The sequence below is a fragment of the Lepus europaeus genome, chromosome 16 (assembly GCF_033115175.1).
Source record: "Lepus europaeus isolate LE1 chromosome 16, mLepTim1.pri, whole genome shotgun sequence".
In the NCBI taxonomy this organism is placed as follows: domain Eukaryota; kingdom Metazoa; phylum Chordata; class Mammalia; order Lagomorpha; family Leporidae; genus Lepus; species Lepus europaeus.
In genome coordinates this window covers 58,423,008-58,447,317 of record NC_084842.1, presented here as the reverse complement: position 1 = coordinate 58,447,317, position 24,310 = coordinate 58,423,008, and the positions used below count along the sequence as shown (strand labels likewise).

The following is a 24,310-nucleotide window of genomic DNA, read 5'->3' as shown; positions in this document are numbered from 1 at the left end:
CTTTCTACAGCTATGCATGTATTAACTTCTTTACCTCCCAAACAACTATAAGAGAAAAATTCTATTTTCCAACAGAAAAGGCACCTAATGATATGTTATGACAGACTTAAGGACTGACTCTAGAACTCAGCTTTTCACTCACATACATTTATCCAAAATTTTTAATTACTTGATAATATTCTAAAAATAATTAAACTATAGATTATTTTGATCAAAATAACTATTTAGATAGGATTTCACTATTACTGAAAAACTACTTTGAAGAAATCAAGTTTGGTTAAGTCTCTGTAAACATTATGACTCCACCCCGCACAAAAAAATAAGTTTTCATAATTATTTGTAGTCTCAATTACTTGGAGTTGTCCACTCAAAGCATCATTACCAATATATGTGAAAAAATTAACAAAAGGTTAGGTATTTTTTTACTATATGCACTGGCAACACAGAAAATAATTTGATAGACTATATGATGACCATGAAATAGAAAAATTCATTAATGATGATGTTACAAATCCTATTTTAAATCCCAAACCCATGACTTAAAAATTAGCTTTATTTAGGATTAACTTACATCTAACAAAAGTCATCAATTTGGTGAAAACCATCTGTCTTTGCCAAGTTAATATTCATATGCTTGCAGAAAGTAGTGGTGAAGTTAGACTTGAGATGCCTCTGGGCACCAGCAATACTCTACAATCTCTGTATAAAACAGCCTCATTGAGATTGTTTTAGCTGGCAGAAGACAATGACATATATAAGAAAAAATGATGACTATAATTACTTTGAGAACCAAACAACTTCTTACTATAGATTTTAAAATAAAGCACCTCATTTAAAAATACTTATTAACTGTTAGGTTAATAAAAAGGATACCTGTAAATGTTTGTTTTTCAACACAAATGTTAATAGGACCTATGTGAATTTACCTTTGCTAGTACTTCAGGGGAAACCTCTTCATCTGGAGACCATAATTTACCATTCTTCTCACCTGTTGACTATAGACAATTAAAGAAACTTAGCTTCTAGAAACAAAAAAATTTTAGGTTTTTCCTCATAATTTTTTTTTAAATTACTGTAAATATTATCTTTAAATTTAAGATAGCTGTTAGAAGTTTTCTAACTATTCTTGAAACTTTATTTGTCTGATAGGCAGAATGACAGGGAGAGAAATATTTCATTTGCTGGTTCACTCCCCAAATGGCCACCATAGCTGGGGCTGAGGCAGGCTGAAGCCAGGAGCCAGGAAGGAACTTCATCTGGGTTTTGTGGATGCATGGCAAGGACCTAAGTACTTGCATATCTTCTACTACCTTCCCAAGAGCATTAGCAGAGAGCTGGATTAGAACTGAAACAGCTGGGACTCAAGCCAATATTCCAATATGGGATGCCAGCGTCAGAAGCAGAGGCTAAACCCACTGTGCCACAACACTGGCCCATGCTCATGAAGTTTTACATACTGAGCAATGTAGGCTCTGGAAAATCTATGGGAAAGTCATCAAGTAGAGCTTAGAAAAGAACAAAGAAGACTCAGACTTCACACTTTCAAAACTTACTATAACCAAAGTACTCAATACAGCATGACTCACACAAAGATAGACACATAAACCAGAAGAATAAAATGAAGAATCCAGAAAACCCTTACATTTATGGCCAACTGAATTTTGACAAGTGATTTTGCTAAGACCAATCTCTGGGAAAAGAAAAGTCTTGAGATTTTCAAGAAAAGCACCTTTTAAGCAAATGGTGCTAAAAAACTGGATATACAAAAGCAAAATCTAGGGACTGGTGCTGCTGGGTAGTGGGTCTAGCTGCCGCCTGCAGTGTCAGCATCTCATATGGGTTCTGATTAGAATCCCAGCTATTCCACTTCTGATGCAGATCTCTAATATGGCCTGGAAAACCAGTAGAAGATGGCCCCAAGTGCTTGGGACCCTGCAACCACATGGGAGACCTGGAAGAATCTTCTGGTTCCTGGCTTCAGATCAGCCCAGCTCCAATTGTTATGGCCATTTGGGGAGTGAATCAGCGGATGGAAGAGCTCTCTCTCTGTAACACTACCTCTCATATATAAAAATAAATCTTAAAAAAAAAAAAACACAAAAGCTAGACCACTAGATATACAAAAACAAATAAAAATGGACCAAAGATATTGATTTAATAGCTAAAACTACCAAAGTCTTAAAATGACATAGGAGAAAATCTTCTTAATCATAAATTTATCAAATATCTGACAAAGGTTTAATGTATAGGACACATTGAAAAAAAAAAAAAGACTTAGAACAGAAATACAAACAACTCAATCAAAAGTGAGTAAAAGACATGAATAGGTAGTTCTCCAAAGATACACAGTCTGCCAGTAAACACATGAAAAAGTTCCTCAAGGGGTTGATATATAGTGTAGCAATTAAAATGCCATTTAGGATGTTTATGTACAGGGCTGGTACTGTTGCATAGTAGGTTAAACCTATGCCTGGGGAGCCAGCATCCCATATAGGTGGCGGTTCAAGCCCTGGCTGCTCCACTTCTGATCCAGATCCCTGATGATATGCCTGGGAAAGCAGTGGAAGAGTGCTTGGGTCCCTGTACCAGGTGGGAGATCCAGAAAAAACTCCTGACTCCTGTCTTTGGACTTGTCCAGCCCTGGCCATTAGAGCTATTTAGGGAGTGAACCAGCAGATGAAGACCTCTCTCTCTTTGTCTCTCCCTCTGTAACTCTGCCTCTCAAATAAATAAATGAATCTTTAAAAAAAAAAAAAAAAACTGGTATCTTCATAGAACTAAAATGTAGAACACAGGGTTGCCATAGGGGACAATGGGGAGCTATTGCTAAAGAGGTACAGAGTGAATGATTTTTCAAAAGTCAGAATAATACCATTTGACTTAATGTTATGATTTATCCATCTCATGTACTCATTTTTTTCCCCTTCTTAAATGTTAAGTAAATAATGGGGACCATTGGGTACTGGTTCAAGGCCTAGCTTCTCCACTTCTGATCTAGCTCCCTGCTAATGTGCCTGGGAAAGTAGTGAGGACGGCCCAAAACTTGGACCCCTCTATCCACATAGGAGATTCGGAGGAGGCCCTTGACACCTGGTTTCTGCCTGGCCCAGCCCTGGTGGTTGTGGCCATTTGGGGAGTGAACCAGCAGATGGGGGAATCTCTGTTTCTTCCTCTCTCTGTGTAGCTTTGACTTTCAAATAAATAAATCTTAATAAAAAAAAGTTAAGTAATGGCAACCCTGAGATCAAGAAGCATATGAAACTTTGTAAATAATGAGGGCCAAAATGCAACAAAGGAAAAGATAATTATATCTACAGAGAAAAACAAAAATGGTGTTTTCATGATAAAGGTGTAAGCAGTCTTATCGCATGATTCTAAATTTAATTAAATGAGAAACTTACCCTGTCATTCATTAGCAGATCTTTCACAATAAAATTTGCTACTACGGATTTCATTGGGGAAGCAAACTGATCTGGTGCTAACATAGAAATGTGGCCCAAGGAAACTAATGGAGTTATAAGTTGTTCTGGTACATCAGCATTCAGACTCCTACTGAGTGGCTATAAAAACAAAACAGAACAAAATTATCAAATTGGTTTATAATTATCTATGTGTTCTATGGCTACAGTAACTTTTCCTGAGTCCTTCTGAATTTATGGTTTCCAAACCAGTCTGTTTTAATGGTGTGATCATAACTAATTTTAACTATGTTAGACACTGGTTCTTAAAACACCATATTGGAAATTAAGATTGACAAATACAAGGAAGAAATCAAGCCCCCCCAAAAAGACAGAAGTTAAAACAAAAATTTATCTGCTTCATCAAATTAGCATTATTTTCAACTCATCAACAACACATTTGACAGGTCAGTAGACTTCCTGCCCTGTAGGAACTTTTTAATCTATCTTGTATCATAAAAAATTAACAGTCTGTTGGGTTCTGCCTACACTATTTCCAATTTAAGATAACAGAAATATCTTTCAAGTGGCATATTTAGGCCAAGGATAAGGTAAAAGAAGAGAAACAAGATTAATTTTCCGGTAGGGTCATTAGGTACTTTAAATGAAATAGCTCAAAATCATCCAATACTTCAAGGATAAATGGACTATTAAGCCAATAGCACTAAAATGAAGTGAAGCATTCTAACACAAACACACAAAACATCTTTCAATGTGAAGTATTTGCACAATATAACCTGTTCTATAGACTAGGAGTATAGTGCTAAATAAAACAGTTAGAATCCCTGCTCCCAAGGATTTTATATTCTAGGGTAGGAATACATAAAAAGAGCTAAGAAAAAAACTTAGCTTCCACCTTTATCAAACCACAAAGCTTTAAAAATAAAGACCAACATAAACACAAAACCTATGTACTATATATACCTCAAAAATCTGCGCAAGCTGGACTTCTTTATTTGTGAATATGGCATGTATACAGTGCACAGCCTGTTTTGCTTGGTGTGGAGTACCCCTCTTTGCTTTTTGATGTAAGATGGGTATTAAGGTCCTGCAAAAAATAACATCATAGTTTTTTCTTTTTGTGAAGCCAAAAGTGTTCTTTTGCTTGTCTCCTGTTACCTTTCTGGATATATATTGGCAGGGGACCTCTACCTCTTTTCCCGAAAATACAAAATTAAGAATGATGATACTTCACAAAAAAAAAGGCTACATCAGGAGACAATTTTTACTTTAAAACTCCGCCTGGGGCACTGGTATCCCATATGGGCACCGGTTCAAGTCCTGGCTACTCCACTTCAAATCCAGCTCCCTGCTTATAGCCTGGGAAAGCAGAAGACGGCCCAAGTGCTTAGGCCCTTGCACCTACATGGGAGACCCAGAGGAAGTTCCTGGCTCCTGGCTTCGGATGGGCCCAGTTCCATCCTCTGCAGCCTTTTGGGGAGTGAACCAGTGGAACAAAGACCTTTTTCTCTCTCTAACTCTACCTCCCAAATAAATAAATTAGATCTTAAAAAAAGGCACATCCAGACTTAAAGAATTAAATGTTGGTATCATACAAAAACATTAGGTAGAACAAAACCACATAAACCTATAAAAATAGGAATACACATCAAGTATGATATTCATAATATCATACATATTAAAATGTTAATATTGATATTTCTTTAGTTCTGGCTTTTTTATAGTCAATATATAAGCATTTTTATGATCAGAAGAAAATTTAAAAAGCAAAATTAAAAATTCTGAAGATATATTGTTATACACTTAATTTGAAAATATCCTGTTTTATAGATGATAAACAAGAGACCAGTGCTATAGTGTTGTAGGTTAAACCTCCACCCGTGATGCCAACATTCCACATGGATGCCAGTTTGTGTCCCAGGAGCTCTATTTCCAATCCAGCTCCAGGAAATGGCCTAGGAAAGCAGAGGAAGATGGCCCGGTTCCCTGGGCCACTGCACCCACGTGGAAGCCCTGGAAGAAGCTCCTGGCTCCTAGCTGTGGCCTGGCACAGCCCCAGTCACTGCAGCCATTCAGAGAGTGAACCAGCAGATGGAAGAGTTCTCTCTCCCTTAACTGACTTTCAAATAAATAAATAAATAAATAATCTTTAAGAAGAAAGTTACTTTTGTCCTTTATTCTTGTTTTTTTTTTTTTTTTAAAAGACTGACATAATCCCACAAGAATATCAGGGTTGTTACTGAAGTCTTCATTGTGCTTCTCAGTGATTATCTAATTACCTATCAGTCTTTTTTTTTGACAGGCAGAGTGGATAGTGAGAGAGAGAGAGAGACAGAGAGAAAGGTCTTCCTTTTCTCCGTTGGTTCACCCTCCAATGGCCGCTGCGGCTGGCTGGCGCATCTCGCTGATCCGAAGCCAGGAGCCAGGTGCTTATCCTGGTCTCCCATGGGGTGCAGGGCCCAAGCACTTGGGCCATCCTCCACTGCACTCCCGGGCTACAGCAGAGAGCTGGCCTGGAAGAGGGGCAACCGGGACAGAATCCGGCTCCCGGACAGGGAATAGAACCTGGTGTGCCGGCGCCACAGCCTATTGAGCCACGCGCCGGACCCCCCTATCAGTCTTAAGAACAAAAGTTGTGTCCAAAGTTAATTCTCCTTCATTCACTTTAAAAAATGTACAAGTTTTCCCAACTTGAAAAATTCTGCAGGTGCCAACATTGTATCATAGCACATAAAGTTGCTGACTGCAACATTGTCATCCCATATGGGTGTTGGTTTGTGTCCTAGCTGGTCCACTTCTGATCCAAATCTGCTAATGGCCTGAAAAACACATAAGATGGTCCAAGTACTTGGACTCCTGCCACCCTGTGGGAGACATGAATGAAGCTCCTGGCTCCAGACTTTTTTTCTCCCTAACTCTTCCAATCTTTAACCAAAAAAAATTCACCAGTAATGTTAACCTATCATGTCAGTGATCTTTATATAATGCACATGATGATACAAAGATCATCGTCTCTAGACTATAAAGTCCTTGAGTGCAGGGACTGTGGTAACTCTTTTATATTATCTACCACAGTGCTAAGAATAAGGAAAACATAAAATTTATATGTAATGATTTCACAAATTAAACTATTAGCTCAAAAATGTAATTAACAGTTCAGAAGTACACTTATCCTGTGAGGAAAAACTGCTTTGTATTAGCTATACTCTGAACACCTGATTCAATAGCTGTCAATAATATGTCTTCTTTCCAAGGACAAATTTTACCATAGGCAGCCTCTTTAAGATGCCAAAGTGAAAATTGCAAAGTGTACTTCATTCTTACTTGGAGAGGGGAACTAATCTAGAGGGAGAGATCAAAGAAACAGAAGCATCACTGCCAACAACAATGCAACAAAGAAATAGTCTTTATTAAGCACACTATTTGACCCATTCTTTGGTTGGGTAAAGCAGGGGCAGCTACTGAATTTATAGCACAGCTGAGGAGAAAAAAGATGGGCATACATAGAATACATATATCTAAGGACACTTCAAAAAGTTTATGCAAGCTGGACAAATGTTGGTGCCCAAACTTTGAAATCCACTCATAGTTCTTTTTCTAAGATTTATTTATTATTTACTTGAAAAGCAGAGAGTTATAGAGAGGCAGATACAGAGGCAAATAGAGAGAAAGAGGTCTTCCATCTGCTGATTCACTCCCCAAATGGCTGTAACAGCCGGAGCTGGGCCAATCTGAAGGTAGGAGCTGGGAGCTTCTTCCAGGTCTCCCACACAAGTATAGGGGCCCAAGCACTTAGGCCATCTTCCACTGCTTTCCCATGCCATAGCAGAGAGCTGGATTGGAAGTGGAACAGCCAGGACTTGAACAGGAGCCAATATGGGATGCTGGCACTGTATGCGGTGGCTTTATCCACTAAGCCACAGTGCCAGCCCCCACTCATTGTTTTCTTTTATAATACACATTTTTGTGTGAAGTTTTTGAAGATCCTTCATATATATATATATATACACAAAAAGTTTTGCACCAAAATATTAGCAATAATTATGCATATTTATGGAATACAGTGTATTATCTCAATACATGTACACCGTGTGTACTGATCTAAAGAGGGTAATCAACATTTCCCCATCTTTGACATTATTTTATGGTTGAAGGTTTACAACTTTTTTCTTCTATTTGGTATACTACACATATGTTTAATTCCATTTTTCATGAACCTTTTGAAGTACATATGTACTAATCAAAAATAAAATTCTAAGCTTTTAAATAACTTTTAATTTTTAAAAAAGATTCATTTATATTTATTTGAAAGGCAGAGTTACAGAGAGACACAGAGATCTTCCATCTGTTGGTTTACTCCCCAAATGGCTGCAATGGCTGGAATTTTGCCAGGCCAAAACTAAGAGCCTAGAGCTTCTGCCAAGTTTCCCATATGCGAGTACAGGAGCCCAAGCATTTAGGCCATCTTCTGCTGCTTTCTCTGGCCATTAGCAAGGAGATGGATTGGAAGTGGTGGAGCCGGGACTCAAACTGGCATCCATGTTGCAGGAGGTGGCTTTACCCTCTAGGCCACAACGCCAACCATGACTATTACTGGTTCCAAAATAATTTTGTTATAAACTGTTATACTTTACTTTTACTTTTCTACCTACATTCAATAGTCAAGGGAGCACTGAGGCAGAGGACAAAAAAGGAAAAAAAAAAAAAAATACAGAAAAGTTCCATCTAAATGAAACTTGATTTTCTCTCCTTAGAACAGACACAAAGAAACTTTTTTGTTTAGCATGAGAAAAAATATACTCACGATCGTATCTGGGGAAGATCTGTTTCTATTTTGTGGCCTGTATTTCTAAAAATTTGTATAGCAGCTTCTGCTACCTTATCATCCTCCATTCTCAGGCACTGTAACAAGGACTCATATGTCTCTGCAGAGTGGAACGAGGTAGGATGTGTGAAAGACAGAACCTGGAAGGATAGATAAAGCTTTAAGTGTAGACAATCATTTTAATCTACTTAAAAAAATTATTTCCTATAAAAAATACAAGTTAAAATTCTAAGGTACATATGCTAGCTACACAAAATAGAAATTACATTACCTTTCTTTACTTCGCAGTTAGTTAAGGCTAATGAGATTCTAACAGAAAAACTATTTGTTAGCTTCCAGTTACTTCCTTATGACTCCTGAGATGTAGCCTTTGCCCTGTTTTCTTCTTTTCTGCTTATTCTGATATTTAGAATGTAAAAAATGTTGTTCATTTTTTATGGAATGATATTCCAATTTTATAATGATCAGCTTATAAATGCATTTTGTTTATGTGCAGGAATGTCTAGTGAAAATTAAAGATCCATACTTAATAACTCAATATTTGTGAGATACACAGAAAATGCTAATTCAGGCATTATTTGACATACAAGATGATAATCTATTTTCAAATGTTAAGTGAAATGGATCACAAAAAGTTTGTTCGTCATATGTAGAAACAATCCATTAAAGTGAACTTCCAATTAGGATTGCAAATATATTCCCGTTTATTATGACTTCAGCCCCAGCCTGTCCTTAAGGAATTTATAGCAAGTTATATATGACATGCTAATAAAATTTTCTTGCTATAAAGTAGAAAATCATTTATTGGAATATCAGGAAAAAGGGTTAATAGTGAAAAGCCAGAGTGTGGAAGCAACAAAGCAAGCAGTCGTTGTTAACTTCATCAGTAAGCACTTATTTAAAGTGTCATGTAGCACAAAGACGGTCTCATTTAGTAAGGTTTGGAGTGATAGTTATAAGCTTTTAATTATTTACAGACAAATTGAGAATTTGAAAAACAAAATCAAAAGCAACTCATTGAATAATGTTTACCTTAATGATGATTTAACTTTTAAACTATGTAAAAATAGCCCAAATATTAAAAATATAATTAAAATCTTATTCATGAAGCATATCAATTGTTTCAATGAAATAATACATGACCATCTCAGTACGATATTACTTTCTTTCCTACTACGCTGAATTACCTTTTCCCGCTTAGTTTGTGTTGCAGGGTCCTCAAAATCTCTTCCAACTTCTTACTCTCTCTACTCAATCCAATGAAAGTTTTATCAAGTGTTATAGGTTGAAAGCCAGACTGAAAACCTCAACACTATGTCTCTGCCTCAAAGGATGTCCACAATATGGAACCAGACTTTTGTCTATTGCTCCCCAAAGCAGTCTTTTTCTTCATTCAGACTAGTATTCCAAGATTCCACAAGGATGCAAACAATTATTCCCTTTAATGATATTATGCTTCCTGTACATCTAGCTACATGGTGTCCAAAAAATTTTGAGTCACTTGGCTCATACCAGTTGCTCAAATTGTTGGATTATTTGGCATATATTATGATTATCAGTTATTTAAAAATTCCTGGGGCCGGTGCTGTGACGTGGTGGGTAAAGCCGCTACCTGCAGTGCCAGCATCCCATATGGGCGCCAGTTCGTGTCCTGGCTGCTCCACTTCCAATCCAGCTCTCTGCTATGGCCTGGGAAAGCAGTACAAGATGGCCCAAGTCCTTGGGCCCCTGCACCCGTGTGGGAGACCTGGAAGAATCTCCTGGCTTCGGATCGGTGCAGCTCTGGCAGTGGTGGCCATTTGGGCAGTGAACCAGAGGATGGAAAACCTCTCTCTCTCTGCCTCTCCTCTTTCTGTGTAACTCTGAGTTTCAAATAAATAAATAAATCTTTTTAAAAAATTCCCTAATTTTTGACAGACGTTGTCATATAATAATCCCTATTTGCAGTCTACTGTACTAGATGTAGGTTCTCTGAATGAAAATATTAGGTAATTTAGCATACATCGTTAAAAGCATAGCAGCAAACAACAAAATAAAAAAACATTATATTATAAATATTATCATGTAACATTTTTATAAAATATAACTTCTATCATACATTTTTAATTTTTTAAATAGCTTCCAATGCAATAAGTCCAACTTTTGCATATCTTAAAGGAAATACAGGCCGACGCAGTGGCTCAATAGGCTAATCCTCTGCCTTGCAGCACCGGCACACCGGGTTCTAGTCCCGGTCGGGGCACCGGATTCTGTCCTGGTTGCCCTTCTTCCAGGCCAGCTCTCTGCTGTGGCCCAGGAGTGCAGTGCAGGATGGCCCAAGTGCTTGGGCCCTGCACCCCATGGGAGACCAGGAGAAGCACCTGGCTCCTGCCTTCGGATCAGCGCGGTGCGCCGGCCACAGCACGCCGGCCGCAGCGGCCACTGGAGGGTGAACCAACAGCAAAGGAAGACCTTTCTCTCTGTCTCTCTCTCTCACTATCCACTCTGCCTGTCCAAAAAAAAAAAAAAAAAAAGAAATACGAATTATGACTATGGGCATACTAAGAGACAAAATTATTCCAAAAGTACCTTAAGAAGTTCAAGTCCTGAACGAATAGCAGTATCGGGACTTACACCCTCCTCTTCATCATCTGCTGTCCCCTCTATGGATTTATTCATCAATTTTACAAGTGCACTATTAAAAGAAGAAAATGTAAATTAGAAATATCACAAAATTAAAAGCTGTAATCTAATCTAAATGAATCAGATTTAATTAAGTTTCTCTACTTAGCAGTTAGCATATTTTTGGTTTATCCCTTGAAAATACTTAATGTAGGGCTCGCACTGCAGCCTGAAATGCTGACATCCCATTTGGGTACTGGTTTGAGTCCCAGCTGCTCCACTTCTGAGCTTCTGATCCAGCTCCCTGCTAATGTGCCTAGGAAACCAGATGGCCTAAGTACTTAAAGCTCTGTACCCACGTGGGAGACCTGAATGAAGTGCCTGTCTACAGCTGTGGCCATTTGGGGAGTGACCCAGCAGATATAAGACCTCTCTCTCTCTCTCTCTTTCTCCCTCTAACTCTGCATCTCAAATAAGTAAATTAAAAAAAAGTATAGTAACAAAACAAAAATTAAATGACATATCACACTGGAAATTCATAATACAATATAAGCAATTAAAGATTCATTTCTATATGTAAGGAAGTTGTTTACAATTTTAAGATATACAGGGCAATCAGTATTCACAGGGAAATAGTTCAAACACCCTATCCAATACAAAACCCTTGGTTGTTCAAGTACTCCAAGATATTATAAAGTGGGGTAGCCTTTGCATATAACCAATGCACATCCCTTAAATCAATTCTAGATTAATCATTGTATCTAATACAATGTACATGCTATGTAAAAAGCTCTTATATTATTTAGAAAATGACATTAGGGGCCAGCACTGTGGCGTAGTAGGTTAGGCTTCTGACTGAAGTGTTGGCTCCCCATGTGGTTACCAGTTTGAGTCCCAGCTCCTCCAATTATGATCCAGCTCTATGCTGATGATCTGGGTGCATGGGCCCCTGTACCATGTGGGGGACCTGGAGGAGGCTCCTGGCTCCTGGTTTTGGATCAGCCTAGCTCCAGCCAATGCGGCCATTCAAGGAGGGAATCAACAGATGGAAGACTTCTTTCTCTTGTCTCCCTCTGTAACTCTGCCTCTCAAATAAATATTTTTTAAAAAAGCATTAAACAAAAGTCTGTACATGTGTAGTACAGTTTTATAGTTCCAAATATTTTCAATCTGCAGTTGGCTAAATCCACTGATACAGATCTCACAGATGATGATGGCCAATCACATTAACTTACTAAACTAAGAGGACATCAACTGAACTGACTTTGTATATAAAAAACATTCAAAAAACATATTTGGGTTAAATTGTTTCCCTTTGGTGTTATGCATATGTCAGTTAAATTATTAATAAAATATTTTTAAAAGATTTATTTATTTTACTTGAAGTCAGAGATACATGAGAGAGGAGAGGCAGAGAAGAGAGAAAGAGAGAAGTCTTCCATCTGCTGGTTCACTCCCCAATTGGCTGCAACGGCCGGAACTGCGACGATCCAAAGCCAGGAGCCAGGAGCTTCTTCCAGGTCTCCCACGCAGGTGCAGGGGCCCAAGGACTTGGGCCATCTTCTATTGCTATTCCAGGCCATAGCAGAGAGCTGGATGGGAAGTGGAGCAGCCAGGACTCGAACCGGTGCCCATATGGGATGCCGGCGCTTCAGGCCAGGGCGTTAACCTGCTGCACCACAGCACCAGCCCCCAATAAAATATTTTTAAAAATGAGTTATTTATTGGAAAGAGTAACACAGAGAGGAACAGACAGAGAGATGGAGAACAGATCTTTCATCTGCTGGTTTACCTCCCAAATACCTGCCAACAGTCAGGGCTAGACTAAAGACAGGGGCCAGGAATTGCATCCGGGTCTCCCACATGGGTGACAGGAACCCACATCTGTTATTAGGTCATCTGCTGCATCTCAGGTACACTAGTAGGAAAGTGGATCAGAAGCCCAGTGTAGCCAGGACTCAAACTGGCACCCAAATATGGGATGCAGGCATCCCAAGAGGCAAGTAATCTGCATCACAATGTCAGCCCCAATAAAAGAATCTTTTAAAGTTTGAATTGGATGAGGATATTGAAATTTAATGGAATTTTAGCACTTTAATTACCCATTTATAACTTCTCTTTAAAACTTTTAAGGGTCCGGTACTATGGCATAGCGAGTTAAATTGCCATCTGGAGTGCCAGCATCCCATATGGGCGCTGGTTGAGGCCCAGCTGCTCCACTTCCGATCCAGCTCTCTGCTGGGCCATCTTCTACTGCTTTCCCAGGCCAGAGCAGATGCCCTTCTTCCTTCTCGGCTTCCTTAGGAACACTCCAACATTATCAACACTCCTCTTTCTCCATCTCAACATATCTGCTATTAGTTCTGTTCACACATATTTAAGATTCTTTCAGAAAAAACAAGATTTCTTCAAGTCTACACCTTCCATCATCTCAACTGCCTTCTTTGGATAGCTGAAGGCTATTTACATTGATTGTCCCCACAGCCAATTTATTTCATACCACAGAGCTTAGAAGTATGACAGACTATTTATTCTTTTGATTTTCTTGGATCTAAGTGTAGCCAATTGTGTCCTAGTGGGCATCTGTTGAGCTAGGTCAGTTAACTGCAGGCTTGAACAACCTTGTCTGCCCAAATATTATAAAAGGAAGACTCTACTATGTCTTTTTCTTATTTATTTTTTTTTAAGATTTACTCACTGAAAGGCAAGTTATAGAGAGAGAGGGAAAGGCAGAGACAGAGATGTCTTCCATCTGCTGGTTTACTTCCCAGATGACCAGGAACCAGTTTTTTCCAGGTATCTCACATGGGTGCAGGGGACCAAGCACTTGGGCCATCTTCTGCTGCTTTCCCAGGAATATTAACAGGGATCTGGATTGTTATGGAGCAGCCGGGACTTGAGCTGGCATCCATATACCATGCCAGCACTCCAGGGGACAGCTTTACCCACTATGCCAAGTGCAGGCCCCTTCTATGTCTTTTTGACTTAATGGTATTCTGTTCTGGACACTATGATTTATTTCCTCTTCCTAATCAATGAATGCTATTTGGTACTTTCTTTACTTCTTCATATGATTGATCCCTACATCTTTCAGTACCTCTGGCTCTCTGATACCACTCCTTTTCTGATTTTTGACTTTTAAAAAAGACTTATTTAAAAGGCAGAATGACAGGAACGAGGGAATGGAAGAGAGAGAAGAGATATCTTCCGTTTGCTGGTTCAGAAACATGCTTTGTAAATCTTTAATTCTCCAAATGGCCACAACAGCCAGAAATGGACGAGGCTGAGGCCTGTAACTCCTTTCTGGTTTGTCCCATGGGTAGAAGGGGCCCAAGTCCTGGGGTCATATTCTGTTTCTTTCCCAGGTGCATTAGCAGGAATCTGGATCAGATGCAGAGCAGTCGGGACTTGAACGAGCACTGTGATAAAGGACACTATTTTTTTTAAGTGATGGCTTAATCCATTGTGCTACAACACCAGCCCCTGAATTCTGACTTTTGACTGTCTTCTCAAAACATCTTAAAATGAGCTCCTTATCTTCCGCCAGTCCCTTGTCAATTTTTCTCATGATGTAGTCCTCAAAGTTTTTCAGTTAATTTCATTCTCTTTCTCCTGGGTTTCAACCAATATAACCATTACAACAACTACCTAATTGTCAATTACCATCTTCATACCACTAACTACAGCATATATGTACTCATCTGCATAGGCAAACATCTGAGGGAAAAATTTGAAAGGCAGAGTGACAGAAGTGTTGGGGAGGGGAAAGAGGGAAGAAAGGAGAGAACAAAGAGAGGGAGAAAGACAGGGAAAGAAAGGGGTGCAGAGGACAGGAGAAGAAAGTGGGGCAGGGATATCTTTCATGTTACTTGACTCTCTAAATGCCAGAAACAGCAGGGCTGGATCAGATGGAAATTTTAGGAGCCAGGAATTTCATCCAGGTCTCCCACATGGCTGGTAGGGACCCAAGTAGGTACCTATCATCTGCTGCCTCTCATGGTGCACATTGGATTGAATGTGGAAGAAGGGGGCTGGCCTTGTGGTGTAGTGAGTAAAGCCTCCACCTGCAATACTGACTTCCTATATGGGTGCCAATTCCAGTCCTCTTCCTATTCAGCTCCATGCTAATGAGCCTGGGAAAGCAGCAGAGGATGGGACATGTGGTCTTCTTCCAGAAGAAGCTCCGGTTGTTGCAGCCATCTGGGGAGTGAACCAGCAAACCAGCAGATGGAAGATCTCGCTCTCTCTCTCTCTCTCTCTCTCACTTTGCCTTTCAAATACATAAATCAAATCTTTAAGGGCAGTAAAAAATCAAAACCAAGACACCATGAATTTTAATATTTCCTGTATCATCTGGAAAAAGAATCAACAAGTACAATATAATAACCCAACACAGAAAAATACACATCTTACTTACTGGAAAAGTAATTAGTGTAAGAAAAATGGCATCCACAGAAGGATGCAACAGAAAAGTCATAAAATCAAACTCAAATGTTTGAAATTGTAGGAAGTACTAACAAAAAATAACTCTCAATTAACACCAATGATGCCAAGCCACTTGCTTTTTATGCTATCTCTAATTCTCATAATCATCCAACAAACAGATGTAATATTAATGTTGAAAATTTGGATAATTAATAGAGCTTTTTCCAAAACCACAAAGAATATTAATGTTTACAAACCAAAAACCTCTAATGACAACTGTTTTATTTTCAACATAATATTCTGTTTTCACATGGTAAGTGAGCAATGGTGTAATACCCATATAACTACAAAACATGATGTGATCAATAAATGTTTAAGAACCTTCAGAGGAGCCAGCACCGCGGCTCAATAGGCTAATCCTCTGCCTTGCGGTGCCAGCACACCGGGTTCTAGTCCCGGTCCGGGAGCCGGATTCTGTCCTGGTTGCCCCTCTTCCAGGCCAGCTCTCTGCTGTGGCCCGGGAGTGCAGTGCAGGATGGCCCAAGTGCTTGGGCCCTGCACCCAATTGGGAGACCAGGAGAAGCACCTGGCTCCTGGCTTCAGATCAGCGCGATGCGCCGGCCACAGCGGCCATTGGAGGGTGAACCAACGGCAAAAAGACCTTTCTCTCTGTCTCTCTCTCACTATCCACTCTGCCTGTCCAAAAAAAAAAAAAAAAGAACCTTCAGAGGGATGTTGACAGCTATCTTGAATCACACTTTATTCTGAGTTTTCTTCAATGAACAGGAGAAAGGTTAAAATAAATATTTAAAAATAAAAAGCCATAAATAAAGCCAAAGATCATAAAATCAGCAGGCCTTCTTTCAGTTGGAACATGTGTTCTTCTGCTATTAAAAAGAAGTATACAAAAAAAAAATATATACAGGAAAAGCATTTTTTAAAAGATCTCTTTACGGGCCCCAAATTTAAATTTACAACATCTTACCTTATGGCTTCTGAATCAATGTGCACAGGTGCAATTCTTTCCAACAGAAATTTGACCATCTCTAGAAAAGGATTTGTTGGCTGCTTAGGATTTGCAAGTTTCCGAGCTATTTCTCTCTACAAAAAGTAAAGAGTTTTATCATAAATATGATTTACTCTCATGCCTATAAAAAATAAAAATGATTACAGGAATAAAACACAAAGATTTAAAACCAACAGTAGTGAAAAAATGTTTTTCTGTTTTAGATCCTGAATAAAATTTAGACATTCACTGAGCAACCTTGGAAAAATCTGGACAGTGAAGAACATAAGCGGATGACTTGGTTTCTCTGTGGTTTTGACCTTTTGTCTGCTATTACTCCCATGAAATTTTTCTTTTAAAAAATATGACTGTTAACTGTTAATTTGTTTGAAAGGTGGGGCGGGGTGGGGGAAAGAGGGAAACAAGAAAGAAAAAGAGAGACAGGGATTTTCTATCCACTGGTTCCACTGGTTCACTCCTCAAAAGCCCACAACAGCTGAGGCTAGGTTAGGCCAAAGCCAGAAGCCAGGTAATCAATCCATGTCTTCTGTCTAAGTGGCAGGAACTCAAGTGTTTAAGCCATTACTTGCGGCCTTCCACAGTGCGCATTAGTAGGAATGGAGAGTAGAACCAGGACTCAAACCCAGGCATTGAACTGCAAAGGTCGGGGAACTGAATACAGGAGCCAAGAACTCAATCCAAGTCTCTGTGGCCACCGAGGAAGCTGGAGTGAGGGGGAAGAACCAGGAATCAAATTCAGATACTCTGATATTGGATGTGGGGATCTTAATGAGTGTCTTAGTTGCTAGGCTTAATGCTCACCCCTCATGAAATGATTACTTAGTGTAACAACTGTTTTTAACACTCAACTGTTGAAAAAATAATAAAATTTACACTTTCATGAGAATGTTTTCTTAGTTTTAATTATTTCATAATTTGAAAACTTTTTCAGTTTTGGATTAACCATGCACTCTCTTAGAATCTTGTTTATTTGTAACCTAGACATATAATTATTGTACACTGTTTGATGGATAAAAAAACAAAAGTCTCTCAATTTAAAAAGATTATGACATTATGTCAAACAGATCCTATAAACAAAGATATCAATTCAGGAAGTTTCTAAAGAAGGTAACAACTGTGACTGATTCCTCAAAAATATGATTAAGTATATAATGTGTTGGGCACTAAGAAAATTTATTGTAAAAGCAAGTTTTTTAATTCAATAGTTCTGTTAAATATGCATCTGGGCTGAGGAAATAATGTACATTAAATGTGCTTTCCCAACTATAAAAGAGAAACATATTAGTATATTTTAAAGTTGTTTCAGTGACACTGGCATCCCACATAGGCAACAGTCCATATCCCAGCTGTTCCACTTCCGACCCAGCTCCCTGCTAATGTGCCTGGAAAAGCAGCAGAAAATGGCCAAAGTGCTTGGGCCCCTGCACCCATGTGGGAGACCAGGAAGAAGCTCTTGGCTCCTGGCTCTGGATCAACCCATTCCCAGCTGCTGTGGCCATTTAGGGAATGAATCAGATGTAAGACATTCCCCCGCCAACTTTGCCTTTCAAATACATAAATTGAATCTTTAAGGGGAAAGTAAGGCAGTAAAAACAAAAAAAATGCTCAATTTCACTATCTTTTGAAATTACTCTTGGGGGCCATTGCTGTGGTGCAGTGGATTAACACCCTGGCCTGAGAAAAGAAAATTAAATCTTATTTTGTGAGGTATCTCAAAAAAGGAAATTTTCTTATAGTCTCAAATATAATTTTTTTAACATAAGATAAATACATCAGAGGCTAACAACAAAAATGACTATTGAAAAACTGCTAGGAAATGTATATTATCAGTACCTTGAAATACATTACTAATAAATTGAAAAACTTGGTTTAAGGAAAGAAAGCACTATACATAGACATAGAAATAAGAAACCAATTCTAAGGGGAAAAGAATGCATAATTACTCAAACACAGCAATAGAACTATGTTAAATACACATTTATCTATCTCTATATATATATAAACATAATACTACACAAAGAGCTTTTTGAAACGTGTTTTGGTATGCCTACATAACAATCTTCCATTGAGGAAATTTCTCACCACACAAGTACTTTATGTATGTAAGATTTAAACTCTCATAACAATTATATTAATACATTTGTGTGATAATCTTAACTGATATTTGAGATAAGGAGCAAGCCACATCAATCTATGACAGGTAGGTAGCAACAAATAGTTTTCTATACACATTCAAGGGGAAAAAAGTAATACATACCTCCAAAATATAAATGGAAACATTTAAAACCAACAAGAAGTCTTTTTTAAAAATTTTATATATTTATTTGAAAGAATTAGAGAGAGGGAGAGACAGAGTTCTTCCATCTGCTGGTTTACTTCCCAAATGGTGGAGGCTGGGCCAGGCTGAAGCCAGGACCTTTATCAGGGTTTCCCACTTGGGCCATCCTCTGCTGCCTTCCTAGGTGCAGTAGCAGGGAGCTGGCTAAGAAGTGGAGCAGTTGGGACTCAAACCTGCACTCGTATCAGATGCCGGAACTGCAGACAGTGGCTTAAAGTGCTATGCCATTATGTGGCTTCTTAAAAATTTATATATTTGGAAGACAAGAATTACAGAGGGAGAGAAGAGACAAAGATCTTAATCTGCTGGTTCATTCCCTAGATGGCTGTCACAGCAGGGGCTGGGCCAGGCTGAAGCCAGAAGCTCTCTCTGGGTCTCCCATGTGGGTGCAGGGGCCCAAGCCCTTGGGCCATCCCGCACTGCTTTCCCAGGCGCATTAGCAGGGAACTCGATCAGTAGTGGAGCAATAGGGACTCCTATGGGATGCTGGTGTTTCAGGCAGCAGCTTCACCTGTTATGCCACAGTGCCAGCACCAACAACATAAAGTATTATAACTGAAAAGTAGTTGAGAAAGTTTCAACCAAAGCAATCCTTTCAGGAAAGGACAGTAGACAGTTTTGCTTTTGTTTCTAAGAGTTCTTTCTATATCCCTGATAATGTTTCATAAATTTCTCATAAAATCTATGCTATCACTGCATACTATTACTACTCATAATACGTATTTACTAATTTACATAAGTTGGTTAGTATACTAAACACTGCTATGAAATACAAAACCAATAAAGAGCTTCTATTACTATAAGCTTATAATTTATTAAATCCAAGTATTACACAAACTAAAAAATAAGAGCTTCAAAAATACTATACTCTTTTTTTTTAATTTAATTTTTTATTTGACAGGTAGAGTTATAGACAGTGAGAGAGAGAGAGACAGAGAGAAAGGTCTCCTTCCATTAATTCACTCCCCAAATGGCTGCTATGGCTGGCGCTGTGCCGATCCGAAGCCAGGAGCCAGGTGCTTCCTCTTGGTCTCCCATGCATGTGCAGGAGCCCAAACACCTGGGCAATCCTCCACTGCCATCCCGGGCCACAGCAGAGAGCTGGACTGGGACTAGAATCCAGTGCCCATGTGGGATGCCGGTGCCGCAGGCGGAGGATTAACCATATGAGCCACGGTGCCAGACCCATACTCTTTCTTCTTTGTACAATTTTCTATGCACAATTTTCATTGTTATTTCAATTAAAACAAAAAGGGTGTTTGGTTTTTAAAAAGTACTTTTTCAGGGGCGGATATTTAGAACAGCTGTTAAGGCAGTGTTTTGAGACACTTGCATCTGGTATCAAAGTGCATGAGTGTTTGGTCCTAGCCCCAGTCTGCATCCAGTATCCGGCTGATGCACACCCTGAGAGGCATTAGAAAATGGCTCAACTACCTGGGTCCCTTGCTACGTGCATAGGAGACCTAGATTCAGTTCCTGGCTCCTGACTCCAACCTGCCCAGTCCCAGCTGTTACAGGCATTTGTGGAGTAAACCAGCAAAGGACAGATCACTGTATCTGTCTCTCTGGCTTTCTAATAAATTAATTTAAAAAATTATTTGGAGAGGGTGCTGTAGCACAGCAAGTTAAACCATAGCCTGTGCAGCCAACTCTGGTATTCCATATGAGCAGTGGTTAGAGTTCCAAATGGTCTACTTCAACCCAATTCCCTGCTATTATTCCAGGAAAGCAGCAGAAAATGGCACCAGAGCTTGGGACCCTACCACCAACATAGACCCAGATGGAGTTCCTATCTCCTGACTTCAGCCATTGTGATCATGTGGGAAGTGAACCAACGGATGGAGGATCCCTCTCTTCCCGCTTTTCTCTCTGCAACTATGACTTTCAAATAAGTAATATAAATCTCATAAAATAATTATTTCATGTGCAAAGTAATCACTTATTAAAGTATGAGATAGAATAAGAGAAAACAGAACATCCTATAACTGTTACTAACTGGCATAATTCAGCACCTCTCTTCCCTCTCCCTCATGTCTTCTCTGTTTCCCCCAGCAGATAAATATGTGCTAATAAATACTGAGCAGGCCTGAATCTCAGCTTTCTCAACTGCTGAGAAGACTGTTTCATAAAATGCTGAGTAAATAAATAAATGAAGTGTTCTTTACCAGTAGTTTCAAGAAAAGTGCCTTTCCATAAAATAAGGAGTCCAAGAATAGAATGAGGACAAAAGTCTAAATAGGAATTTATCTATAAAAGAAATCACATATATGGCAATATTACTATTGCTGATTTATTGACAAGGACTTTGTCCATACTAATACAAAGGAGAAGAAAATGCATGCACAGACAACCATTTAGAAAATTCTTACCATTTACTCAAAGAATGTCTACTAAATACAAAGTACTTTATCATGCTCAATTCTTAGGACCAATCTCCCTGGGTTACTTCTCTAGATTTTTCCTGGGATGTGGCTGGAGAGTGAGTGGTAAGTAAAGAGAACTAAGTTGATCCACAGACACATACCTAAGTAATTCAGAGTGCACAATATTATTAAATTCACACAAAATACTTTGTGTAAAACAGGCTTTTAATGAAATATAAAGTTCTATAAGTCAATCTAGTAAAATGAATGTAAAAGTATAATTCACTAACCACACAAACGTCTGCCTGTTTGCATGAACAGGTTGGGCTGATTAATAACTCCAACTGAGACCTCAGTTTCTCATCATCACCAAGAACCTGGTTAAATTTCTTCACAAAATCTTGTGCTTTGCCAGGGTCGGGCAAATTCTCTGTAAAAGAACAATATCAGTTAAGGAAAAATATCCTACCATACTAAAATCATATTATTTAAAAAAATTGCTGAGCCATTAAAAGCAAATCGGCCTAGTTGGTTCTTAGAAATATAATTAAGATAAGAATGTTCTCTTATTGAGCAATAAATGATAGTTCTATTGGGCAAATTAAATTATCTATTGTGATGTTTACTGCATGTTAGTGAGTGAATAAACAAACTTACTTGCTATGGTCATCAGTTTTCCAAACATAGCAGAACAATTAGCTTCTGACTAGAATTTAAAACAGGAACAAAAGAACAATCAGTCATATGTATCAACAAAATTCTGTAAGAATGATCAATACTCATTACTGCATATTTTACATAGTTAAAATTAATCCATTACAGTAAACCTACCCACAGGAAAATGGCTTACCACATCTACATTTTAAGTTCATAGCAAAGAACTTGGAGTAGCAACAACTATCAAGTTAAGACAAATAAAGGAAAGGAAGTGTTAGCAGGAAAGTATTAAAAATTAAAAGAGTACATAAACTTTCATAGGAACATTATTTTGCTAAAAGACTGACTAAAAGATAAGCAATTAACAGATATAAAATTATCACATCAACACTTGATCTTAGCCAAAAGGCCGAAAAGCGATAAATTATCACATCAAAATTATTAGGAAGGTAAAATGCCACAGAATATTCTCCAAAAAAAGGGAATTAGAAATTTTTCTTCTGGAATATAGTTTTATTACTTTTTTTGTGGCACATTACTTACATATTCTCAAATTATATGCCCCTCCAAAATGTACTTCCCTTTCATCTTTCACAATGAATAATTACTTTATTCAAAATTTTCACTTATACCATGTTTGAATATTTTGGATGAGAAACTGTTAAGTTATAGCTCCATGGTTTCCCTGTTCTTGTTAACAGCGTTTTATGGTAATACAGACATGTCTCTTCATTTATACATTATCTATGACTGTTTTTACACAGCAAAAGCATAAGTGAATATCTGAAACTATAAAAATAGGTAGCAGACATCTCTTATTTTTACTATCTGCTCATTAACAAAAGAAAAGATTGCCAGTCTCACTGGACTCTAAGTTCCTTGGTTAGAATATCTATTCAAATAAATACAGTGGAAAAGTGTATGAAGAGAATTTTTCTCCCACTTCCAAAAATCTTTTAGTAGAATTTCTTGGTTAATTTCACATTGTCAGATTTATAACACTGATACTGATATCGACTCTATAGTGAAAGATTAAGAACCATGGAGTAAAAACAAATGATGTTTAATATAATTTTATCTTGAGATCTAATTCTAATTATTTGAAAATTGCTAAAATATGTATAAACTCCTCTTATCTAAAATCCTTTTTTTTTTTTGACAGGCAGGTGGACAGTGAGAGAGAGAGAGAGAGAGAGAAAGGTCTTCCTCTTGTCGTTGGTTCTCCCTCCAATGGTCGCGGCTGGCGCGCTGCGCTGATCCGAAGCCAGGAGCCAGGTGCTTCTCCTGGTCTCCCATCAGGTGCAGGGCCCAAGCACTTGGGCCATCCTCCACTGCACTCCCGGGCCACAGCAGAGAGCTGGCCTGGAAGAGGGGCAACCGGGACAGAATCCAGCGCCCCGACCGGGACTAAAACCCGGTGTGCCGGCGCCGCAAGGTGGATTAGCCTATTGAGCCGTGGTGCCGGCCTCTAAAATTTTAATATACGAAAACACCCCATTTCTTTGCCTGTGCTAGAAAAATTTGTCAGGTTAATTACAAATATTCAGTTTGAGCAACTATAGAAATTATTAATTTTTATTTATTTATTTGAAAGGTAGAGTTATCTATCTATCTATCTATCTATCTATCTATCTATAGAGAGAGAGAGATTCTCCATCTGTTGGTTCATTCCCCAAATGGCCACAACAGCTAGGACTGAGCTGATCCAAAACCAGGAGCTTCTCTCGGGACTCCCACATGAATGAGGGGTCATATGGGTACTTGGGCCATCTTGCACTGCTTTCCCAGGTGTATGGGCAGGGAGCTGGATAGGAAGTGGAGCAGTCGGGACTCAAACTAGTGCCCATATGGTATGTCAGTGCTGGAGGCGGCAGTTTTACCCTGTATACCACAATTCAGGCTCCAGAAATTATGTTTAACACACATTGGGAATGTCTGAGATATTATCCTTGCTTTATTATATAGCATTACACAAAAACTGAGAAATTACTATAATAAACTATGAATTTAAACAAATAATGAACTTACTGTAGGCTGCTTGTGCAAATCTAACAGTTCACGTACATGACTCCGAAGCATGTTCTGACACTTCCACATTTCATTGAGAGCTCTATAAATGAAGTTATGAACATGAAAAACATTACATAACAAATTTTGCAAATAATTCAACTTTTAACTTCACCTGATAAATGGTATATATATATATATGGCACATATATTATTCCTCTATTTTAGCTTAAAATTTTAAGCAGAAAACTTATGCTAGGATTTAAGACAATCTGGTATAATGTAAATAAAAGATTTCTTATAAGAAGAAATATTTGGGACATTTAGGAGGAATAGGATCTTGCTAGGTATATAACAGGATTCAAAGATGTTCAAAACAGAGGTAATCAGAAACTTCTGGTGCAAGGAGAGATGAAACATCAAAGCTCTTATCACATATTAACAATCTTTTTTTTTTTTTTTTTTTTTTGGACAGGCAGAGTGGATAGTGAGAGAGAGAGACAGAGAGAAAGGTCTTCCTTTTTGCCGTTGGTTCATCCTCCAATGGCCGCTGTGGCCGGCTCATCGCGCTGATCTGAAGCCAGGAACCAGGTGCTTCTCCTGGTCTCCCATGCGGGTGCAGGCCCCAAGCACTTGGGTCATCCTCCA

General features: G+C 38.6%; 1 protein-coding gene across 3 annotated transcripts in view; it reads right to left on the bottom strand.

Moving 5' to 3' along the window:
* The window catches only part of PDS5A (PDS5 cohesin associated factor A), a 137,557-nt gene that overhangs the window by 37,281 nt on the left and 75,966 nt on the right, over window positions 1-24,310 (bottom strand). For all 3 annotated transcript variants that reach the window (XM_062212636.1, XM_062212635.1, XM_062212637.1), the window contains exons 14-22: window positions 23,684-23,765; window positions 21,656-21,704; window positions 21,289-21,428; window positions 16,256-16,371; window positions 10,813-10,918; window positions 8,224-8,384; window positions 4,383-4,506; window positions 3,402-3,560; window positions 927-995 (exon numbers count right to left, since the gene is read on the bottom strand). In XM_062212636.1, coding sequence (XP_062068620.1) covers window positions 927-995; window positions 3,402-3,560; window positions 4,383-4,506; window positions 8,224-8,384; window positions 10,813-10,918; window positions 16,256-16,371; window positions 21,289-21,428; window positions 21,656-21,704; window positions 23,684-23,765 — 1,006 coding nt within the window. The remainder of the gene's footprint in view (window positions 1-926; window positions 996-3,401; window positions 3,561-4,382; window positions 4,507-8,223; window positions 8,385-10,812; window positions 10,919-16,255; window positions 16,372-21,288; window positions 21,429-21,655; window positions 21,705-23,683; window positions 23,766-24,310) is intronic.